This window comes from Neopelma chrysocephalum, unplaced genomic scaffold (assembly GCF_003984885.1).
Source record: "Neopelma chrysocephalum unplaced genomic scaffold, ASM398488v2 Primary Assembly neopelma1_43, whole genome shotgun sequence".
Classification (NCBI taxonomy): Eukaryota; Metazoa; Chordata; class Aves; order Passeriformes; family Pipridae; genus Neopelma; species Neopelma chrysocephalum.
Window position 1 is genome coordinate 4,862,687 of NW_020897702.1, and position 21,936 is coordinate 4,884,622.

General features: G+C 48.0%; 1 protein-coding gene and 1 long non-coding RNA gene across 2 annotated transcripts; one reads left to right on the top strand and one right to left on the bottom strand.

Annotated features, from left to right (window-relative positions):
* Positions 1-2,384: 2,384 nt before the first annotated feature.
* PDX1 (pancreatic and duodenal homeobox 1) lies at positions 2,385-7,368 on the bottom strand. The gene is made up of 2 exons (XM_027677816.1): positions 6,887-7,368; positions 2,385-4,037 (listed from the first exon to the last, which is right to left on the bottom strand). Exons 1-2 carry the CDS (start codon positions 7,278-7,280, stop codon positions 3,649-3,651), a joined length of 783 nt encoding a protein of 260 aa, XP_027533617.1. The 5' UTR covers positions 7,281-7,368; the 3' UTR covers positions 2,385-3,648.
* On the top strand, positions 6,675-17,866 carry LOC113965005. Its single transcript, XR_003533405.1, has 3 exons — positions 6,675-6,872; positions 11,688-11,778; positions 17,680-17,866. It is a non-coding gene; the product is annotated as an uncharacterized LOC113965005 (long non-coding RNA).
* The last annotated feature ends 4,070 nt before the right edge of the window (positions 17,867-21,936 follow it).

Here is a 21,936-nt window from a genome sequence, read left to right on the forward strand (position 1 = left end):
TTCACACCTTAGGTTAAATCACTGCTTTCAGAATTGATTTATGGAAATAATTATTCATAAATGGAGGGATTTTCAGGCAAATGTATGGGTTTGTAATGGAGGAGATGAGTACAGTCTTGCAATCCTACTTTTCATAGGGCCATCACTGCAGGATCGTGGGACATCATCCCATGGGGAGGAGGTAAAACAGGGGTCAGCACAGAGTGTGCATGAGCTCCTATTCCCCTTGCCCAGCCTCTGCCAAAGCATGGCTCCAACCAGAGCTGCAGATGTAGCTTCCCAGATGCCAGCAGATTCTGACCTGTGTGTGACAGCAGCCCCAAACTCCTGCCAAGTTTGGCCTAGGTGTGTGCCATTCACCTTAGATGCTCAGCCCTGCTTGGAAAAGGAGAAGTTCTTCCTTGTGGTCTTTCATGGAATAACAGACAATGTCTCAGTAGTGCAGAAGCAGGAGAACACTATCACTGCAGTGTTGGGGGATGTATCTGAGCAAAGCAGAAACAGCAAAGATATTGCCTATGTGAAGCTCAGTCAAGACTTTCATCCTCACTATCTTCCCTGAAGACATAGGTAGAACTGATGTCTCCATAGTTTGTGGTGCAGTGGATGCCAGAGCCGGGGAGGGGGAAATTGCCCATAATCTACTTCAGCTTTTCTTTAAAATAATTAACACTGAACACTTACAAGTCTTGGGGACATACCTCTCCCACACCTACCTAAAGGATTTCACTGTTGCCCAAGAAGGAAAGACATCTCACACTTTTCATCTCCTGCCTAATTTTAAAAGTATTTTTAGAATGTTTGTGGAAATCCTATCTTGGGGTTAAAGGCGATTACATACAAATCATAAACTATTTCATAAGGGGAGATGTCTCCTAGGAAGATGGATATATCTGAACAACTGCTTTTGGTGAGATGGCATGACTCTCCATGTCAGCCTTGCCTTTTTCCAGCACTGTGTAGGGCTGGCTGTTCTATCAGGTGAAGTTACCATGAATTTTTAGCTCCAGAGCTGTCTTGATTTAGTTAATGTTAATTGTTCCATTAAAGCAGTTGTAAAAAGGTGAATATATATATATGTGTGTGTGTGTGTGTGTGTATGTGCTAAACTCATAAACTATGCCAACTCTCAGAAAAAAAAGTACTTTATTCATTAAATCTAAACTATGCAGGTCTGATTCTGCTTCTACTAATAAAAATACTACCTTGATACTGTGGACAAATGATTCAAATAAATTGTGCAAGTTCTTTATTTTCACATGAGTGCACAAAGAAAATCGACTGAATGCACCATACTACAGAAAGGACAGGCAACACTTTTGCCACAGTGTATGCTGCTCACCCAGGCCAATGTGCTCTACAAATCATAGCATAAAATCGTGGTATTTTTTGTGAGAGACATACTTCCTGCAGCTAGATCTGTTTTTATAGTGGCTCCCAAACTACAATTGTCTGTCAGTGCCAGACATCGTAAAAGGTATGTAGAAATTGTTCCACTGCATGTTACAAGTGACAGGTTTATGTTAATGAATAGTGATTAGAAATGCTGAGGTTTAAAAACGGTTTCATGTCCCCCAAAAATTTAAGAAATATTACTCTAATTACTATGGCGTTTTGCTTCTTAAGTAGAACAGCTTTATTCGAATTTTACTCATATAATCATTAGTAAAAGTTCTCATTCATTGAATGCGTTTTGATGAATAAGGATATACAGTCTCGAATGATAAATTTCTCAGGTATGTTGCAGGAAAAATTACCAGAAATACTCCTGTTTGCACACAGACCTTAATGTCCCCAAAGGAAAGAAAAGCAACAGACAAATTACACCTTCAGTTCGAGTCTCCACCTCAGTGTTAAAACTCTCATGTAAGACGGGGAAAAAAACAAAGAGCTGTGCCAAGCTACTTCCTCTCCCCCTCGTTTTCAGCCGAGGGACTGGTATCGTCGTCTGGTCAGGGTGTGACAGGCTGTCTTCCTCTTCCTCCTTTTCTTCCTCCCATGGCCCGGGCCCTCAGCGCGGGAGGGATTGTGGCGGTCCCCGAGGGATGTTCGAGGGGCTGCTGTTGCTGGGTACAGAGCAGTAACCTCCCCGTCGAGGAGAGGAGGCAGATCCTCCTGACCGACAGAAAATCGGACAGTTTCTACTTCCTTCCAACGGCTGTTTTCTGTTTATAGTTTGGATGTGATTTGTTCCCCACTTAGTTGAAATTCTCGTCGTCGGGACGGGGAAGCTACTCCTTACGGCACAGAAGGCTTGGCCCGGGGCGGCCGGCGCGGGCCTCCGCAACCCCCCGCAGGGGGTTTCCCCGCAGGGAAGCCCCAGCCAGGCTCTCTCTCCTCTCCAGTCCGGAGGAGCCGGCCTTTCCCGCACGCCGGGACGGGACAAAAATAACACCCAGGAAAAGTCCTCGGTGCTCTGCAGTGCCTCGGGAGGCAGAAGGCCCCCAGCCTCTGCTGGCGTGTAAAGTCGCGTCTGCAGAGAAAAACCACGCGGCGCCGAGCTGGGACCGGAGCTTGTGCTGCAGGGAGGTTTCTCCACTTTAAGGCAGAGTCCGAGCTTGCGGAAGGTTGGAAGAGAGGCAGGAGCTTTTCCCCAAAGGAGAATGTCCCTGGGACCAGCCCTAGACCCCCAGATATGTCCCGCTCTCGGCTTGCAGCCCGATCTACCCCTGTTCGTTTTCCGGAGATTACCAGCGAATTTTCTTTTGCATCTCTGGGCTCGCACTCGCCCCTCGAGGAGGCGAGTGCAGCCCCGCGCACCGCGGAGCCCCCCGCGGAGCCCAGACGGTCACGGAGCCGCGGACGGGCAGCGCAGGGTCCCTACAGCCGCTGGCGAAGCCCGGAGGAGGGTCTGGTTGCCTATGCCCGTCATTGGGAGCAGATCATCGTTGTAGTCAAATCCTGCCCGCAGGACACGAAGGCTTTTTTTTTCTTTTTTTTTAATATTTATACTTTTTCTCTCTTTTTTTTTCTTTCTTCCCCACCCACCCCCCGCCCCTTTCTTTCCCAAAGACAAAACAGAACGAAAGAAACCAGATTTCAGTTTCCAAAGGAGTAAGTAAAAGTCCCGAGGAGTCCTCGGTAGAGCCGATGCCCTGGTGCCACTGGAAGGGACGGGGACGGCGGCGTGCCAGCCCGTGGATGGTCCGGGATACTCCGCTCCGCGTCCGCACTTGTGGACCGACGGACACGGCGGGACGCACGCCCCGACTGGGCAGCCGTTCGAGGTAAGGCGGCGTGCTCTCGTTTCTCCTCCGCTTCCCAGACCGCTCCGTGCACCCAGGGTTGCACACACAGTCGGTGGCCACCCGAAACCCGTCTTCCCCAGGGGAAGCTGTCCCGTAGGGCTCATTGTGGTGCAGGTTGCTCGGGGAAGCGGGGCACAGCTCGCCGCCATCTCGGCGGCTCCCTGCGGCCTACTCCAGCCCTGCGGCCCACAGTGAGCCTCTCCTTGTTACAGCTGAACATTTAGTTTTCAGAGGACGCGAGCGTCGGAGTAGGGGCACAGAGTTTCCCCGGGGGAAGGCGGGAGAGGGTCGGCACGGCACGGCACGGCATGGCAGGGCGGTGGGAAGCCTGCGCCAGCCTCTCGGCTCTTTCCCCGATTCCATCCTTTTCCTCGTCCTGGGGCGTGGGGCTCTCCGCGCCTCACCGAGAGTCCTGCTGTCTTCTGGGTGCTAGGCTGGGGGCGAGAAGGTCCCTGGAGGCCCCCGAGGTCAGGTTTCCGGCGGGGCACGGCTGGAGATCCTCCTTGTTGTGGAGCTCTCCGGAGGTCACCACGCAGTCTTGCTCGGGGTCATTGCTGTTGCCCGCCCCGCGCTTTTTGTCCTCTTCCTTCTTCCACTTCATCCGCCGGTTCTGGAACCAGATCTTGATGTGCCTTTCGGTCAAGTTCAACATGACAGCCAGCTCCACCCGCCGCGGCCTGGAGATATACTTGTTGAAGAGAAACTCCTTCTCCAGCTCCAGCAGCTGTGCCCGCGTGTACGCCGTTCTCGTCCGCTTGTTCTCCTCCGGTTCAACTACACAGGACCCCCCTGGAGAGAAGCGAGAGTCAGTCTCGGCCCGCCCGGGTGCCCCATCGGGCTGGGGGGGGCCACATCCCTGCACCCCTGCACGGAGTGGAAGACACGCGGGGGAAGCAAGCGGGATGAAGGAGAGGCCTCGGGGAGCTCTCCGACTGGGCACAGTGAGGTGGTGCTAGTGGCGGCAGTCACAACTGCTGCTATTTTATTTTATAATAATTTAATATTTTTTAAAAATAATTCGGATGAGATTTTCAGGGAAGCGCCGTCCCTCGAGCTGTGGGAGACGCTCACGTGCCACCGTTCGCGTGTCACCGAAAGCTCCAAAGGGGTCCCGGATCCAGGGTTGCAATTGCTTACATTCGTGTTAAAAAACCAAAACCAATTAAAAACAAAAACAAAACAAACAAAAAACCGCAACCGAACGAAAACCAAACAACGATCCACCACACATAGAGAAATCAAAACGGAAAATAATAACCCCTCCAAAACACCATCACCCCTAAAACTCCAAAGAAACCAACGCACCAAAAAAAACCCCTCTAAAACAAAGCAACAATAATTGTTGGGCCTGCCGGGTCGGGAACGGGACCGGGGCCAGGAGTGGGACTGGAGCCCCTTCGTTTCGCCAGATTGGTGAAACTTTGGGTTTCTTGTTCCCGTAAAAAGCGGCAGCAGCTCAATCGCCATTCCCAGCGTGGCCGCCGCACTCCTGCGTCGGCACTGGGGAGCAGATGATACAGGCGGCTCATCGAGAGGGGCCGGAGGTGGGCACTGAAACTCAGGGCCGCTTTTGCCAGCTCCAGACCCCAGCTGGTCACGCTTTCGGGGGTGATATCATCTGTGGGGAATGGTGATTTAAACAGACAGCAAGACACAGTCATTTCAAGAGGTCTACGCGGAGTCTCCTGCCGCTCATCTTTCTATTCCCATGATTTTATATTTATTTATACAGTGTTTGTAAGTAGAAACCTATGTATATAAACTTATATATGTATTTAAATATATATTTAAATATATACGTAATGTTTACAGATAAAAATCCTATATGCAAAAATCCTATCCTTTGTGTATATGCAAAAATATATATTAAAATCAATGTGTATATGTATAAAAATATTTGTAAATCTAAACCTATGTATAAACCCGTATGCATGTGTTTGTAGCTGAAAAAAAAATTGTTCTGTTACTGTAAAATAAACTAGAGCTACGGGGAAGGCGGAACGCCTGGGATCTGTCGGAGGCCGGGCCCCAGGAGACGGCCGGCAAGTCCCCGGCCGGCGGCAGAGCCGGGCACGGCGGGTAGCACAGGGCCAGGCTCGGCCGCAGCCTCTCTGGTCACCTTTCCCCGTCAATAACAACGCAAAGCCCCGCAGCATCCATGGACGCCTAAATCCCAAGGGTTTCCACTAAAAATAAATCCTGGGGGTATATAGTTTGACACATACACAGTACAAAATACGTCGGGGTTTGGCTACGAGGGCTGCATCGGCACAGCGTGGGGCCCCTTTAGGTCTGCGGGAGTGCTCCGGCAGGAAAGACCCGGTGCTGCGTGTGCCTGTACACACATCTCACGGACTGAGCAATGCATGGCCCCTGCCTTCACCTCCCGGGAGGGCTGGGGGGAACAGGGGAGAGTTTTAGGCTTCCACGGGGAAAGTTTCTCTTTTCTGCTGGTTTTGTCATTCCTTGAGTACAGGAGACAGAGAAAGAAGGTGTAGTTCAAAAGTTTGGGTTTTTTTCTTTCTTTCTTTCTTTTTTTTTTTGGTAATATTATTATTCCAGAAGTACATTCAACTTAATGAAAATTATCTGATTTTCTCTCCTCCCCTCCCCACCTCCTCACTGGCACAATCTCTGCCGCCGTGTCCGCGGCGTGGGACAGCGTGCTCTCCTAACTCTTGCCGGCAGATGCGCCTCCCAGGAGATTGGGGATCGCCGCCTGTTCTTCCCTCCCCCTTGGTCTGTCCCATGCAATTCCCAAACTATTTAATGGTGATTTTAATACTCCAGTCCTTTTTTAAACTGTCTATTTGAACAAAGCCATTAATATAATATTTGCCCTATAGGTGTGACGGAGGCGCAGGACACGATAACATTGTGAGGGCAGAGACAGAAATATTGTTAGGCAGCGGAACTTTCTGCCTAGATAGAGTTTCTTCCTCTCACTGGCAGCTCTGTTTCGTTTGTGCATTGTTTTCCCTGCCGTGTTTTTTTCACTTGGAAAGGTGCAATTATGGCTAAAACCCGCCGGGAAGCAGGAGGGGTGGGAGAGAGGGACCAGGACGGGAGATGGGCTCTGCACAGAGGAAAGCCTAGAGGCAGCGGAGAGGGGATCGGCGGCTGCTCCGGGGGCTTTGGGGCTGCTCCGCGCCCGCACGGTGGGGGCTGTCCCCTGCCCGCCAGCCCTGCCTGCCGCTCCTCTCCCGCTCCACCTCGCAGGTGCCTCCTCACCCCTGGCCTCGCCCGCCGCGGACCCGGCCCCCGCGCGGAGCTCACCGCGCCCTCGGACACACCGTGCTCGGCGAGGCGGCAGCGCCCAGGAGGCACTTGCACATTGTCTCAACTTGGCCACAATTAGTTAATTGGTGAAAAATAATTCGTTAATAATTGCTCAGGCGCAGGGAGCGGTGAGCCCTCCGGCATGGACTGGAGTGTCGGCTCTCTCCCCGGCGTTAAACCCAACGGCAGCAGCCGTAGAGCAGTGGGTCTTGAGGGGCGGGCTGGGGGGAAGCGACCCTCCAAGACCTCTCCATAGTACATCCGAGCGGTCGGAACAGGACCGGTGCAAGGGAGGGTTCCTGACCGCCGAGAGGGAGAGAAGTGGGGGAGCAGAGGCAGAGGGAAGTGGTGGGGCTTACCGGTCCACTGTCCCTTCCAGGCGTGAGATTTGGTGGACTTCATCCAGGCGAAAGGCACCTGCACTCGGGGCTCCTCTACAGCCCCCGTGTCCGCCCCGTCTGCGAAAGGCAACGTGTCCTGGTGGGGAGGAGGAAGATGAGCGTGGTGGTGATGGTGATGAAGGTGGGAGACCCCGGCATCCTCAGTGATGGGGGGCACCTCGTAAGGTGAAATGTCTGGCGGGCTGCCTTGCTCGAGAGCCCCTAAGGCGCTGGGATAAGGAGTCTGTTGCTGCCTGCCCATGTACAGGCAGGCGGGGGGGCTGGGGTTGTAGTCCTGCGCCTGAGCTCTTTGAAACGCGCACGACTCCTTGTAGAGCTGCGCCGAGGCGTAATACTGCTCCTCGGTGTTCATGGCGAGCGGAGTCAGGGGGGTCTCTCAGCTTAGGGACACATAGGGCTGCTCCCGCTCCCGGAGCCCGGGATGCCTCTTTGACAGCTGGCAGCCCTGCCGGGCCCCACCGCCCTGCCCGGCTCCCGCCGCCTCCCCATAGGCGCCTCTCCCCCACGTGAGCCCTCCCGCAGCCCTCCGGGGCGGGGCGCGGACCGTAAGAGGCCACCCGGGGTGGCCCCGGTCCCGCAAACCCCTTGCCCTCAGTCGGACCGGCCCCAGGACCCCCCACCCTTCTGCCGGGTGCCGCTTCCTGCTTTGGGATGAGGAGCTCCGCGGCGAGGGATTTACGGGGCCTGGTAGGGGGTCGGGGGATTGCCCCGAAGTGCGGGGCGCTCCGAAAGGGATGGTCCCTCTTCCACTCGCTTGCCCAGGAGCGGCTTATAAGCCAACACCCCTCGGGCAGGGAGAGGAAATCCCTCCGAGGGCTGGGTAGATTGGACTCCTTGAGGGGCTTGGCATCAGGGCACTTAGGGCTGCGGGGGCATCTCGGCTAAGGATGCGGTGTCCGGGGACGAGCAGGGTGCGCCGAGCGGGCACTTCCTCAGGGGGACCCGTATGCCAGAACCCTGGGTGAAGGCCAGGACCGGCTTTTTGCCCTTTCACCCCTGCCTGGGGGGATGTGGCCGGTGAGGACCACAATGCTATCGCCAGAGCGAGCGATAGGCAGCGGAGTGTTTGCCCAAGGGGTAAATTTGGGAGCCTTTCCCGCGGCTTGGGCTGCAATGTGTTGACCCTCGGAGATAATCTGCTCCAAGCTGGTGCCGGTTGACTAGGTGACGAGGCTATGAGGAGGCGGAGAGCTACCGAAAGGGACAAAGATCATTTCCCTGCCTCCCTGCAGTCGGCCCGGCCACCGCTCTCTCCGGCTCGGGCGCAGGCACGCTTCCCATGTGCCCGGCCCGCCTTCTTTCACCGCCGCTTCCCCCGACACCGGGGCTTCGCCGCCGCCGTCGGGGCGCGCACCCGCCGCTCCGTGTAGGGCGCGTGCGGTCGGCCCGGCTCGGTTTGGCTCGGCTCGGCCAGTGGCGATGCATACCCCGAGCGGCTAGACAGCAGAGTCCCGGTACTTCACTCCTGCGCCCGGTTCCGTGGGATCATAAACCCGCCCAGTCCATTACACTTAAAATGAGTTTCCGCTCTGAACTCACGCGGGTCCCCCATCTCTTAGAAAGCACACTGAGCCTTTGATTCAATATTGAGCCATTAAGCGATTGCTTTCCCGAGCCATTTAACAGCAGCTCTTATGGATAAATAAACAAAAAAGGCTGTAAACCAATTATAGTGCGGATAGCGAAAAAGTATTTTATTAGCGGGAATTACCGATAGACATCGCTGCTGCTCGGGCTCCCCGCGCCCGGCACCCGCCCCCTCCGTCCCCTGGCATGCTGAGCAGGGTACGTGTCCCCGCGGGGCCCGCAGCCAGTGTGTGGCCAGAGGGAACGCGCAGCACCGTTAGTGGGGATTTCTCCCCGCCAGCTCAGCACGCCTGCGGTGCCTCCACTTATGTCTCTTGCAGATACGGGTGTCCTTTGGTTCGGAGACGTCTTGTGCTCTCACCTCAGCCCAGCATCACCAGCTCCTTCCCCAGAGATCTGCTCCCCGCAGCACTTACTTCTCCGGGTTTTCCACTGGGAACCGGCGCGGACAAACAAATGCGAGGCCATAAAACCCAGAGCAAATTGATTCATCTCCAGGGAGGACCATTACCCGATGTCTTAATGCGATCCTCTCTATATAACGAACGTTTCTAAACAGAGCAAACACTTCCCCCTACAAAGCAAATGAATTTCGTATAATTTAGAGCTAATTCTCTTTTATTCTGCCTGCGTGAGCAGTCGATAAGGACACGCTTTGCCGTTCTAACAACGAGGAGGTGAGCTGCAGTGCAGGAAAAGGGCTCCGCTGGGTATCCCGGCACTGGGGACCCCGTCCAGGCCCTGGGGTGATGGTGTTCGGCAGCCGGGGGGCCACGGGATGAGAAGCTGAGCCCAGCTAGAGCCCGAGCCCAGGGATCTCCGCTACCTACCTCCTGCTCCTCCTGGGATGCAATCACTGATACTTGGCTTAAGAGTCCTTCCACAGCTGTGGGTTCCCAGGAGAAGTTTCTGAGCTGTCAGTGGGTCCCATCCAAGTACCCACTTGATGTGGAAAAAGAGTGATGGAAGAGGCAGGTGAGAGTGATGGGAATGACCAATGTCCCTGCTTGCCTCTTGCCTCTGCAGACATCGCTGCATCCATACACATCATCTCAGACAGTCTCAGCAGGTTGGGCATATGAATAAGACACCACACGTCTTCTACCAAACTCCCAGATTTTTCTACTCTAAGAATCTCCTGAGCACTGTGAATGTTTTAGTCCCCAGATGATTTTGCCACACTGTAACTCTCCCCTGGAACCATATGTAAACATTTTGCCTCTCACCACTTTGTGGCGATGTGTTCCCCGGATTAAGTGCTGCTATGTATGACACTGCTGACCCTGCACCTGGCTGCATTTAATCAGTCCTAATTTTCCAACAAGAAGAGCCTTGAGATGTGTAGGCACAATGTAAGAAATTAAAAGGTGCATCATTTCCTCTAGCTCTCATGTAGACTTTGAATGGTGAGCCCAGAGTCTCCTGTCCATATATTTTCATCTTCCTGCTGAGAATTTACCCTGTCCTTACTCCCCAAGTCTTTGGTTTTGGCAGGCTTGGAGTGACAAGAAACTTGGCTGTCCTCAGTCTGAAAGTAACCATGCGAAGAAAAGATGTCTGGTACAAATATTATTACCACTGATAGATGTACAGCCAAGTTTTAACTTTTGAAAACAGAAAAGTAAGGGACATGTTGCACACTAAAACAAATTAATAATGGATCAGGTAGATTCTCCCTCACCTTAAAGCCTGTCTGGACATATGCTCCAGTTCAGCTGGAAGTCCTGTATTTTACCTGCTCTAGGAAGTTTTTAAGGACTATAGAAGCCCCTCACAATTTGGGGATATTTATGACCAGCGTGTTTAGGTCACCCAGCTTTATCAATGAGCTGGAAAGCTCACACTTCCAGCTCACTTTTGTCTCTGATGCATGAGCATGGTCCCACAACCATTACAATACAGTTGTAGTTCAGGCTGAGAAAAACCTCTAGGTTTGAATATCTGCAGAGAAGGAGACTCCACAACCTCTCTGGACAGCCTGTCCCAGTATTCTGTCACCCTCAAACCAAGGAAGTTTTTTCTCATATTCAAATGGATCTTTCCATGTTTCAGTTTGTGCCTATTGCCCCTTGTCTTGTTGCTGGGCACCACTGAAAAGTCTGGCCCCATCATCTGACACTCACCCTTAAGATATTTGTCTGCATAAATAAAAATTCTTATAGTGAGCTTGCTCTTCCAAGAGATTAAACAAAAATGAATCTATGATTCTATATCAGTAATTGAAGGATGGTGGTGATAGGAGCAATGTTAAGTAGGACAGCAGGTTGTACTTATGCTCAACACAAGCGCAGGAATTTATGTATTCGAGCACCAGTAACAAATGTTTCAGGTACTCAGCTGTTGCCATCCTGCAGTAAGATCACACAATAACTCCACTGCAATACTTGAATTACCAAGAATATTTTAAGGACTTGCTAAGATCCAATCACATTCTCTAGCCTGCTCTTTGCCTGACAGAGAAGAGGCAATCTGTGTGGTTTAATCTTATTCTGTATTATATGAAGCCTAAAAATTTGAAATATAATACAAATCTCTCTGAATGGCGAGGGGTTTGCAAAGCAAAGTCACTTACCTAATGCAATATCTATGTGGTTTTAAAATATATGCCAACATGTACAACATGCCTCTTGAAATTCAAGGGCATTTTCAACGTTCTCACCTTTAAATGGTTAATACAGGGGCTTAATGTGAGTCACTGTATTTTGGAAGTCTTGCTCACTTCTTCCCCAGTACTGTCTGAGAGGTATCACCGCAGGCTGCCGGTATCAGTGAAATGTAAAACCACCTGGATGCAGTATAACTTTTTTCCCCTAGGAAAGGTGACAGAAGCATTTCGTTTGCCTTTCAATGCAAATAATTTGTGAACCCCTACTAAATTATCTCCCTTTACTTTACGACCAATGATAGTTTCATCATTCCTCCCACCACCCTGACTGTCTAATTAGAGTATAAAATAGTAAAGAATATAGTTCAGTCACACTTCCCTAAAGTAATCTGGTTTGACTTTCTATATCTGTATAATATTTAACGACTTCTCAGTGCTCAACACCTTTTGTGGAATCCACATTTAGACAGAAAAGTAGTACTGAAGGTGAGTGAAACATATTCACGATAATCTTTTTCTCTCTCATCTGTGCTCAAACCAACACGGGAAAACTGTATCTGTGACAAGGGACCGCAGTGGGAGAAGAAATTGACTGGGAAACAGAGCTTTCCCAGGGATTGATTTTTAACCCCCCACCATGGCTGTATCTAGCAGAAAGGTAACCTTTCACAAAGCTGGTTAATAATCAATAACCATGTGAAAACAAATCTGTCTTTCCCTCTCAGCACTAATGATAAAAATGAGAGCATGAATTATTCCACCTGCTCTAAAGTAAGACTGGTTCATCAGTTTTGGGGTTTTTTTGGCAAGAAGCTTTTTTAGGTCTCGGAGCGATTCAGCATAGGCACACAGGAGCTTCAGTTTGCTCTTCCCACCGTGCATCAGCTTCTTCACACTGCAGGTGTGGGCCACAGCTTGAACTGCAGGAAGACACGTTTATGTAAGCCATTTTGAATAAGACCTTGTTTAGCAAATATATAAGGAAGTTGCACTGGAAAGTCTGAGAATAGTAGAGGGTCTTATATGCGTAATCTCTTTTTGCTCTTTCTACTTTACGCCTTTTAAATTTTTTTCCGTGTCCCCCAATATTAATGATTTCATTTTCTAGTAGGGATGGGAAACACAATTTCATTGTCTTGTAAGAAGAGTTGAGGAATTACTTTTGAATACTGTGAACCTTCCCACTGAAAACACAGCTCTTTCATGTTGTCTGCCTCACACAACTTTCTGTTTTCCAATTAATGTTTATTATACCAGATAGGAGTAGAAAAAAATCAATATGTACACACACACACACATATATATATATTCAGATAGTTACAGCAAAAGGAATTCAGGGCAGAATCATAACCCTGAAAGAATTCCTCCTCACATCTCTTGCCTGGTTGATTTTTCCCCAAAACCCCAGGTTCTTTGAGGCATGTCAGGTTTGGGGCTCAGACAGAACCTGGCCATGCAGGTGGCACCTGGCTGTTCTCACCGTAGTCCTCACCTCTTGTTTGTCCTTTGTAACTTTGCCTGACTTCAACCATTTGAGCTGAAATTTTCCATTCTCTATCTCTGCCTCTCACCAAACATGTGGGGAAACTTTCCTTAAAATTTTTTGTACAGGTACAAAGGGGAAACTGGGAAACCGTGGCGCCTGGCAGCTGGCTGTGTGGAGAGGGTGTGGAGTTGCCTCCTCTGCAAATCTCTCCAAACAACAGTGACTGTGTATGTCTGATCACAAATCAGAATAGAGGACTAGAATAGCTGACACCTTGAGATAGCAACTTGACACAGAATTTTCCTGCTCTGTTTTCTTAGCTGCTGTGTTTCTTTGCTGGATTTAAGTATGTTAGAAGTCCTGCTGGGATGTTGTCACACAGCAATGTCCCTCCAGGCCAATCTCTGTGCCTACATTTAGTCAAAGTTTGAACTGCTGCACATCACTTAGCAGCTAAGTCCTTTACAACTCATTTACAACAGTGAGCAGATCCCTGCCCTGGTCCTCAGGACTGAATGACAGCTCACTGCTTGGCAGTTGTGATATTAAACCCAATAGCTGAAAAGTTGGGAGATATACTCCATCCTCCAACCTTGGGCATGGAGGAGGAAGGTGATTTATGCAAAAGACGTGTGAGATGCTCACCCTTCCAAGGAAGGCATTTTAAGGTCTAGGTTTGGGCATGCTACCGGCTCAGCTCTGGGTGAGACCCCAGAGTGCACCAACCAGACCTTTTTCCACTTCCCCGTCCCTGCTCACAGGGAAAATCATGGGTGTATAAGTCAGGAGAGAAGAGGATGTGCTCTCACCAGCCCTCTGCCCAAGTGGGAATCAGGACCTGGGCTGAGCTGCTGGGTGCTCCAGTAGGTCTGACAAAAGGGAAATAATGTAACCTTGATGAATCTCTTGAGTTAAATTTTCCATAAAGGGTCTCCAGCTGCAAACACCTTGCTTTTCTGGGTGACTGGTCTGCAGCAGCTTGAGGTACTCCCAGGAGAAGGGGAAACTTTTGGGGAGTCTGGTTGTGAACATGCAGTGCCACAAGAACCGGGCTCTGGAAGTGTCTTTACCCCCTCCAGTGCTGTCCACACAGGCTTTTTCATAGCTGGTGGGTCCACTAGCACTTCTGAGCAGTTTTAGCCTAATCATACTTGACTTAACATGGATTTCAGGAGGTATATCTATGGTTGTGCAATGACTGAAATCCATTTGAAAATCAAGGCACTAGATTTCATTCTTCCCTCCATAACTGATACCACAACAGCCCTAGGGGTGCTGTGAACCTTTCAGACTCCACAGAGAGAAGTGCTAGGAAGAAGTCCAGAAGGAAACCCATGCCTCTGTCCTCTCAGCATCAGTGCTATAAAATCAACAGTGACTAAGTCTTGAACTGAAGGACCTCAGCAGGCAAAGTAGAACAAATGCAGAATTCTTTTAACTGAGTTTGGCTATAACATATTGTAGATAAGAGAGGAGCCCTGGAAAGGAACAGGAAGAGGGCAGCAGACAAAATGCCATGTCAAAGAGTATGTAGATGTGATATCAACTGAAGCTTTTCAGTCAGCTTCCTTGCTTGTAATTCCTTTCCTGGGTAATACACTGCAAGGGGTCTAGTTCTTGTGTTTATCCAACAAGGGAAAAGTATCTACACATTACATATTCATTTGGTCATTAAAAAGTTTGAATTCTAGATATTTAAATAATTGCATATTTTTTTAATTAAGAGACACCTGCCTTATGAAAAGTTTTTAGGACCTCTCAGGTTTTAAAAAATGAAGAAAAGAAATTAGAATTTCTTTACAGATAATTCACCAACACAAAAATAAGCAGAACCAATTAAATAATATGGATTGCTCACTTGCTCAGCAACAATGGACACTGTTTTCCTCTGTATATAAGAGAATCTAAATATTTACTGTGTAGTATAACATCTCTTAGCTTTGCTTATTTATGTATAATATACTGTCTTAAGTGCAATTTAGACATACTATGGATCCATGTAGCTTCGAATTTTTCCACTTAACTGCAAAACTCACCTGCTTGCATTTCTTGCCCCTTGCCTTACCCTGTGTTTCCCCACTTTCTCTTTAATTTGCTTTCTCTTTCACTTTCTCTTTCTCTATCTTAATCTTCTTAATTGTATTTCCATCTGGTATTTCCCAGTCCCTTAATTGTATATTTTTTCCTTGGTTTGTATACCATTTCTGCTCAGTATTTATATATTTGTTTATGCATAAGATTTGCAAGTCCAGCTCAAGTTCAGAAAGCTGTGATTTAAAGCCACAGTTACATAGCAGACTAGGAAAAAATCACTATCTTTATGAAGTGATGATGAGATGTACACACATAATGCATATAGATTTGCACATTTAAATGAAAGCTTGACTAGGTTGTTAGTCACTGAATGATGCATGTAGATTTTATTGCTCCTTACCTGCACACTGGAAAGCACGTTGTCAAAGCTTGAAATGATTTTATGTACTTGAACACCACCTGATTTAATGCATCAGCTGACAAGGACAAAGACATTGATTAAATGTCCTGCCTCAGGTGTCCAGAAGGCTGGAAATGTTGTCCCCTCAAACTAACCACTGAAACTTTGGCCAGTAATCATTAACTCAGTATTTGGTCCAAGCTTTAGGAATAACAGGAGGCTTTAAAAAGTGGCAGTCAGAAAACACTCAGTGTGATTTAGGAGACTATTTGAGGTACAGTCGAGTGATAAGAGTCTCTCCTGATTGGTTAGAAAGGCACGGGGGGTTTGATCCTTGGAAGGACACCTCTGGACTCTTAGCAAGCAGGGAGAGAGCCCGAAGGGTGCACGGTGAGTACACAGTGCTTGCAGGGGGATTGTAAAACAGTCACTTGCAGGGAGATTGTAAGACAGTCGTTACTCTCACTTCATTTGAATTTGTAAAGGCTCTGGGCTGGCCTGCACTGTCTCTTGACAAAGGTGGTTTGCATTGTCAAGAAACGGATGAACGCTTGAGCCAGCAGTGAGAGACTGCACTGGGTTTGAAACTTTAAAATGCCACTTGGTAGGCTTCAACAGAGCAACATCTAACCACTGGGTTTCTAGCCAGGCACGACCATTAGATCTTTCGATTTGAGGCTGTTCTCCTACATTGCATCTACAACAGTTTTTCGCAGTCAATAAAATCCACGTGGCATTGCAGAAACCTTGGCAAGAGTAATTTCATCATAACAACTGAAGGAAGTGAGACATTACCTTGTAGGAAAGAAGCTTTCAGAAACCCCACAGCCATCTTGGCCATGTTGTTCCAACACTGGCCCAACCTAGAAGACTACCTCCTCTTGGAGTAATGTGCAGTCCAAACACCAGAGCTGCATAAGGCAGGCAGAGGCTCAGGGGAAGGAAGGCACTTGTCCCAAGAATTAACCACAATGAAAGAAACCAGGTCTCTCATTCTTGTTTGATGTCCACTGCCTGCTCCCCGTTGTGGTTAGGAAACCTCCAATTGAATACATTAGTGCTACTCTTGCCAAAACTAACCCCTTAACCTAAATGATCCTCTCGTGAACCTCAAATGAAATCAACTATTTAGTGCTCAGCTCATTTGTGCAGCAGAACTGTTAATGTGGTTGTCTAATTTATGGAGCAGCCAGGTTCTGGTTAACAGTGCAAGAGTTTAGGAAGGCAATGAGCAGTCTATTTTCTATGCACACTGGAGCAGAAAACTGTATGTAAAGGAAGTTCTTCTCATAGGTGCAGCATGCTAAAAAGCTTTCACCTAAAATTATATAGCCTGACAAACAATATAAAAACGTAGATTGCCCAATAAACAAATAACATATCAGCCATTTATACAAAACCATACTACTTAAACTCTTCAAGCTTGAAATGACTGTGTATTTTTTCCCATTAAAATGTTATGGTCTATGTATAAATTGTTTTAAATTCAGATTTGATATCAGTGTGTTTTCAAAGCCTAGATGGATTTAACACTTTTCCCAAGATGAAACATTAGCTCTGGGTGGATGCGGAATCATCTCCAAGGATTTGGTCTAGCGAAAGGTGTCTCTGTCCATGGCAGGAGAGTTGGAATTAGATGATCTTTAAGGTCCTCCCACCCCAAACCATTTTATGAGTCTATGGTTTCTTTCCCATCTGGAATCAGGACACGTGGGGCTGCCAGGGCTCTGACGCCTTGCAGGAGCCAAGCAGGAGCAATGGGAGGGATGCTGAAGGAAACAATCTCTTCTGATTGAAGAGGTTACACTGCAAACACCCTCTGTGCCCTTCCCTGTGGTTTCACCCAAGCTCCTCGTGTCTTTGTTATTGAATTAGATTTAGACACTCCAAGAGTCAAAGGGGAAGAAAGGTCCACACTAGAATTCAGCAAAGCAAAAGTTCCTGCTCTCCCTCCTGCCATCCAGTGGCTTGTACTTGCACCATGTACTGCTTACCACCTCAGCCACCCCTCTCAAACCAGATCCTGGCACAGGTCACTCTGCCTCCATGCCCCTGCCTTGCCCACACCTCTTTTCTTCCTGAGTGTACAGTTGTAAATGTTTCAATTCTCCCTCTGCAGGAGAAGCAAGGCCGGGCTCTAGGGGGTGCCGGTTGCAGACCACAAAGCTGCATGTTTTTTTTCCACAAGGCTTTTCCCCTCAAGAACCAGGCAGCCAGCCAAGCCCTCAGAGACAACACCGAAGCCATGTACGGGAAAGGCAAAGGGCCTCTGCTAATCGCTGACTCAACATGAGCACCAGGCAGACGGATGCAACGTGTTTAACGCGTGTGTCTTCACCTGCCACAAAGGGAACAGCTAACTCAGGCTTTGACATCTGTAGTTAAGTGAATGTGCCTCTCTTGTTGTTTTAACTTGGCACTATCTGCTAACGTAGAGGCATGAACAACACATTTTTGAGCAAGGAAGAAGTGGGAAGTTGTGCCCAAAACCCTGAATTCTTTTCTAAATACTGCCGTTGTCGCAGCAATAGTCTGATACAGATGGTGATGCCAATGTGATACCTCACCTGGGTGAGGTGTGAATGTGGATGTATTGGGCTGCTCTCATGTCCCTCACTTGCCTGTTTTCCTTCCCACAGACACTTGGGACTGTGCCTGGAGCCTGAGCCATACCAGCCACTTAGCACCGTCTCAGGGGGACCAAGCAACACTCCTGTCTGATCCTTACAGAGGTCATGCCATGCCTGGCCAGCCACCAATAGTCCCTTTGCCGTTGGGAGACAACATCCTCCTGGTATCCACTGACCACCTCTCCTACCATCTTGTCACTGCCATGTATTCAACTCCCACTAAAGGTCCATTTGTCAGCTGCCTTGTGGTCAGGGTATCACTCTCATGCGTTCAACAGTGGGGGTGACTTCTCTGTAGCATATGGCTGTCCCAGAAGTTTGCCACAAGTATCCCTTCATGATCCACAGTGGCTTGGAGGAAGATGACCCTTGCAGGGGATGGGTTTGCATGCTACAGGAGATGCCTACAGCCTCTTCTGTGAAAGTCAGCTCCTCTTTCAGACCCTCACTTAAGTCACTGCCCCTGAGTAAATCACTCTATCCATTACATGGTAAACATCCCTGTCCTCAGAGCTCATGGTTAATATCATACTGAGTAGCTATTGATCTGGAACAGCCTGAGACAGCCAGCTGATGGCAACTTCTCAACTAACTTGATTTCTATTAACATTTGTGTAGGAAGCTCTTCCTATGTTCCAAGATGTTTCTAAATAGTGCAATCCCTTGACTGCGCTAGCTGTCTGGCACCCAAACATCTTTCCACAGCTAGGCAATTCATGGAAACCACCACATGCAGAGGGTGTCTCCACTGTGCCAGCAGTGAACTCCCTCTGGAAGTGCTGCTGCCTTATGGGATGACAGAGATCAAGGATGACATGCCTTGTGCCTCCACCTAGACTTTACTTGTGACCTTCTGCAACAGTTAGATAACCACCAGCCACTGCATGTCTGGCTCTGACAGGAGAGGGTGGATGTGAGCAACATGGGACCTTAAGAGTGTCTCAGCTAAAGAGGAAAGCACTTCTGTCTACAGGGCTGGGGAAGACAGAGCAGTTTCTTGCCTCAGGAAACAACACAGAAGTTCACTTCAGTCAGGTCACCAAGGAACCTGGCCTCCCTCACAAAGATCGTTCCCCTACCCCAAAGACCTTTACGCCAGCCCTGGCACTTGCTCTGTATATGTGAAGTATACTTGTGGCTAAGCACAGAGGAGAAGTTGTCCAATAGATGACGAAGAAATGAGGCTGCACACACAGCATGATTCAGTTTTCCGTATTCTCCACAGAACTGTCTCTGCATTCCCCTTTATTAGAGTTCTTTGGTAAACAGCACCTGGTGTTGTCACTCAGTTAACTAGAATTCCCAGGACTTTTTGCAAACTCAGTGCTTTGATTTACACACTCCTTCTCAGCTCCAAGGCCAAAACACTCCCTTTTGATTCTAATTAACTGAATGCAGGTGTTGCCAGCTTAACTTGTTCCCACAGTGTCCTTCCTTAGACTTCCCTGAAGCTCCTCTGTGTGGACATGAAAAACAGTGGCTGACATGCACAAGGACCGGGGACAAGTACATTCTGCAGTGGAAAGATGTCCTTGGAGGAAGTTGATGCACCAGACTTCGCTCCTGGACTCTCTTGAAGAGAGTTTTGTTTCTGTTTGGTTGCTCGTTTTGTTTTGGTTTGTTTTTTTTCCCAAGCAGTAAAAGAGCCTGAGTCAGGAGCCTGCTGTGATCAGCCAGGTCAGGTCCTGTGCTTGTTGCCTCTGGGATACACTGTGTAAGCAGGTGGCCATGTCAGACACTGATTTTTTTTTGCCACAAGGCTTGGCAGATTCAATTTTGCAGACTATCAAGGCTTTTTTCCTTAACCATATACAAACACAGGTCTTGCAAATTGCTTACAACTGTAATTGGTGATTGCAGGTGTGCTTTGTGAAGTGTTCATGAGTACAGAAGAGCTGCACCATGGATGCATGAATTCTATGATACTCTTAAAAGACATTTATAACGTTAGAAAGTTAGGGGGTTAGGACTGCAGCTGATGAGTAGATCAGAAATGTCAGTTTGGGCCATTGGGATGAGCACCCCAGAGCTGCCTGAGCTGAAGCTGTCACTGGCAGGGACAGAAGCTATGACTAGTTTGAAGGTGACAGGAAAGTCACTCTAGAGGGATTGTAGAAAAATAGTCTTTAAAGCATTCACTGACAGTAGGGAGATAAAAACCTTAAAAAAGGGAGAAATTTTTTTGTTTGTTTTAACTGTAAGTGAAGAGCAAGTGTGGAAAAAAAAAGAGGTATGGCTGACCAAGACCCTATTCTGAGACACAAAAAACCACCTGCCACTAGAGCAGGGATGGAGCTAACGCACTCTCCAGAGAAATGGGACTGCTGACTCAAATTTCCTGCTGCCTGAGAAAGCTCTGGCCCAGGTTCATAACCAGTGCTTTGCGTGTTGCACAGATGTTTTCAGCTACAGAATTAATTTAGTGTGGCATTTAACGTGACCCAACTGCAGTTCTCCCCAGGACAAGCAATTGAGTGAACAGATATCTTAGTGCAGTCAAAGAAATTCTTATGCCAGTGAAAGTGTTCTGGGGTTTCCCTACGTCGTTTTCCTGTTCATCTCTTCTTTGCTAGGCATTTCCTGGCCACTGCTGGGTAGTGGATACCCAACAGCATGGATCTTCAGCCTGACCTGTGCAACTGTTTCTATATCCTCATATTCCTCAGTATTTCCACTATGCACTTCTCTGTCTGAGCTAGTTGTCCTAGCCCACTTTATAAACAGTAGACAGGAATATTAGGTTTCAGTTTTCTCCCAGTGAAGCAACTGTCCCAAACAGGACAGACAAACATGTGCTAGGAGATGGTGTCACCACTGACAGTAAGCAGAGATGAGAGTGACCAGCAGAGCCAAAAGCATCTGCAGCAGTGAGAGGCAAAAGAGCTGGGTCTCACCAACCCAGTGTCAGTATAACCAGAAGGCATCATTTAAGTGCTGGGGCTGGTCCATACTAAGAGGAGGAGACAGTTCCACATCCTTATGCAGGATACAGCTTCTCTCTAGGAAGGCAGGCAGGTAGTAGGTTGTGCAAGCATCTTCCCACGCACAAAGCCCTGAGAAGTCCACTTGCCCCTCAGGTATGGGTAATACCTCTTCTCCATGTACAGGTTTATTGTCAGGTGACATGAGGTGGGAGCAGGATAAGGGGATAAACCTGGACTAGACGTGAATTAGGATAGCTTCTTGAAAATAGGTGAATGACAAATAAAAATATTCCAAGCAGAAAAAAAATATTTCCCTGATATTTCTTTGCACTCCTGTATCCCTTTTTTTCTAATCCCTTTTTTTCTAATCTATCAGTCCGGAAAAATTTGTGACCATCTTTTCAGTTTAGGGATATTTAGCCTCAAGGCTTTCTCTACACAACCATGATGCAGACTGGCTTATTATTAACCAAAAGAACTGCAAAGAACAAAAATGCTTCTTGGCTTATTAGCACTGTTCATATTGCCAGATGCTGACCGGCAGGCAAATTATGTAGTGTTCAGCAGTTTTTCAGTTAGAGACATTCAAGGAGAGCTATTTCAACAGGTGAAAATATACAGCTTGTTACAATTCAAGACTGGAAACTTCTCCAATACAGCTGAAGTCCTGCATCACCTCATTTCAGGTGAAAGAGTTTTTGCAGGTACACTTCTGCAGATCCCACAAACTTGATAGACAAGCTATAGATCAGGATTTTGAATTCATAATGGCCTGGTAGGGTGAGAAAATCTGAGAGTAGTCCTAAATATAAAAGTTGAAGGTGGTTATTCTTTAAAAAAAATGTATTTATTTTAATCAAAAAGTAACATTCAATCTCTCCTGGCTTCAATCCAGAAACATTTGGTTCAAGATTCTGATTTTACAGCAAAGGCTGAAACCATCAATTGGAAGAGGAATTACATTCCCTGAAATAAAGAGACAAACACATTCACAAAAATTTATTGAACCAGAACCCCATTTTCAATTGAAAAACAATTTTGCCAGAGCATTTTGTACAAGTCTTTGTGAGCAGGTCATAGTTTTCAACCCCACCTTTGAGTACTGTGAGTTGCCTTACATCATGCTCAGACCCCACTGGCACTATTCTGAACAATAATATCAGTAACTTATACATATTAGTGGAGAGCAGTAGTCTTGCTTTGAAATTTTGGAGGGAGGAGACAACTAACCTGAAAATTTAGATCTCGGAAGAGTTCTTTCTCTAGTCACGACAAAATGACAACTTCTGTAATTTTCTGCTCTCCAGTGTCACATCCAGCAGTTACCTGCAGGTATTATTTT

Excerpts from the sequence above, each read along its gene's own strand:
- PDX1 (XM_027677816.1), bottom strand. The coding sequence starts at position 7,280 with ATGAACACCGAGGAGCAGTATTACGCCTCGGCGCAGCTCTACAAGGAG. Across the intron at positions 4,038-6,886 it reads CTGGAAGGGACAGTGGACCG|GGGGGTCCTGTGTAGTTGAA; the intron begins GTAAGCCCCACC and ends GCTTCTCTCCAG.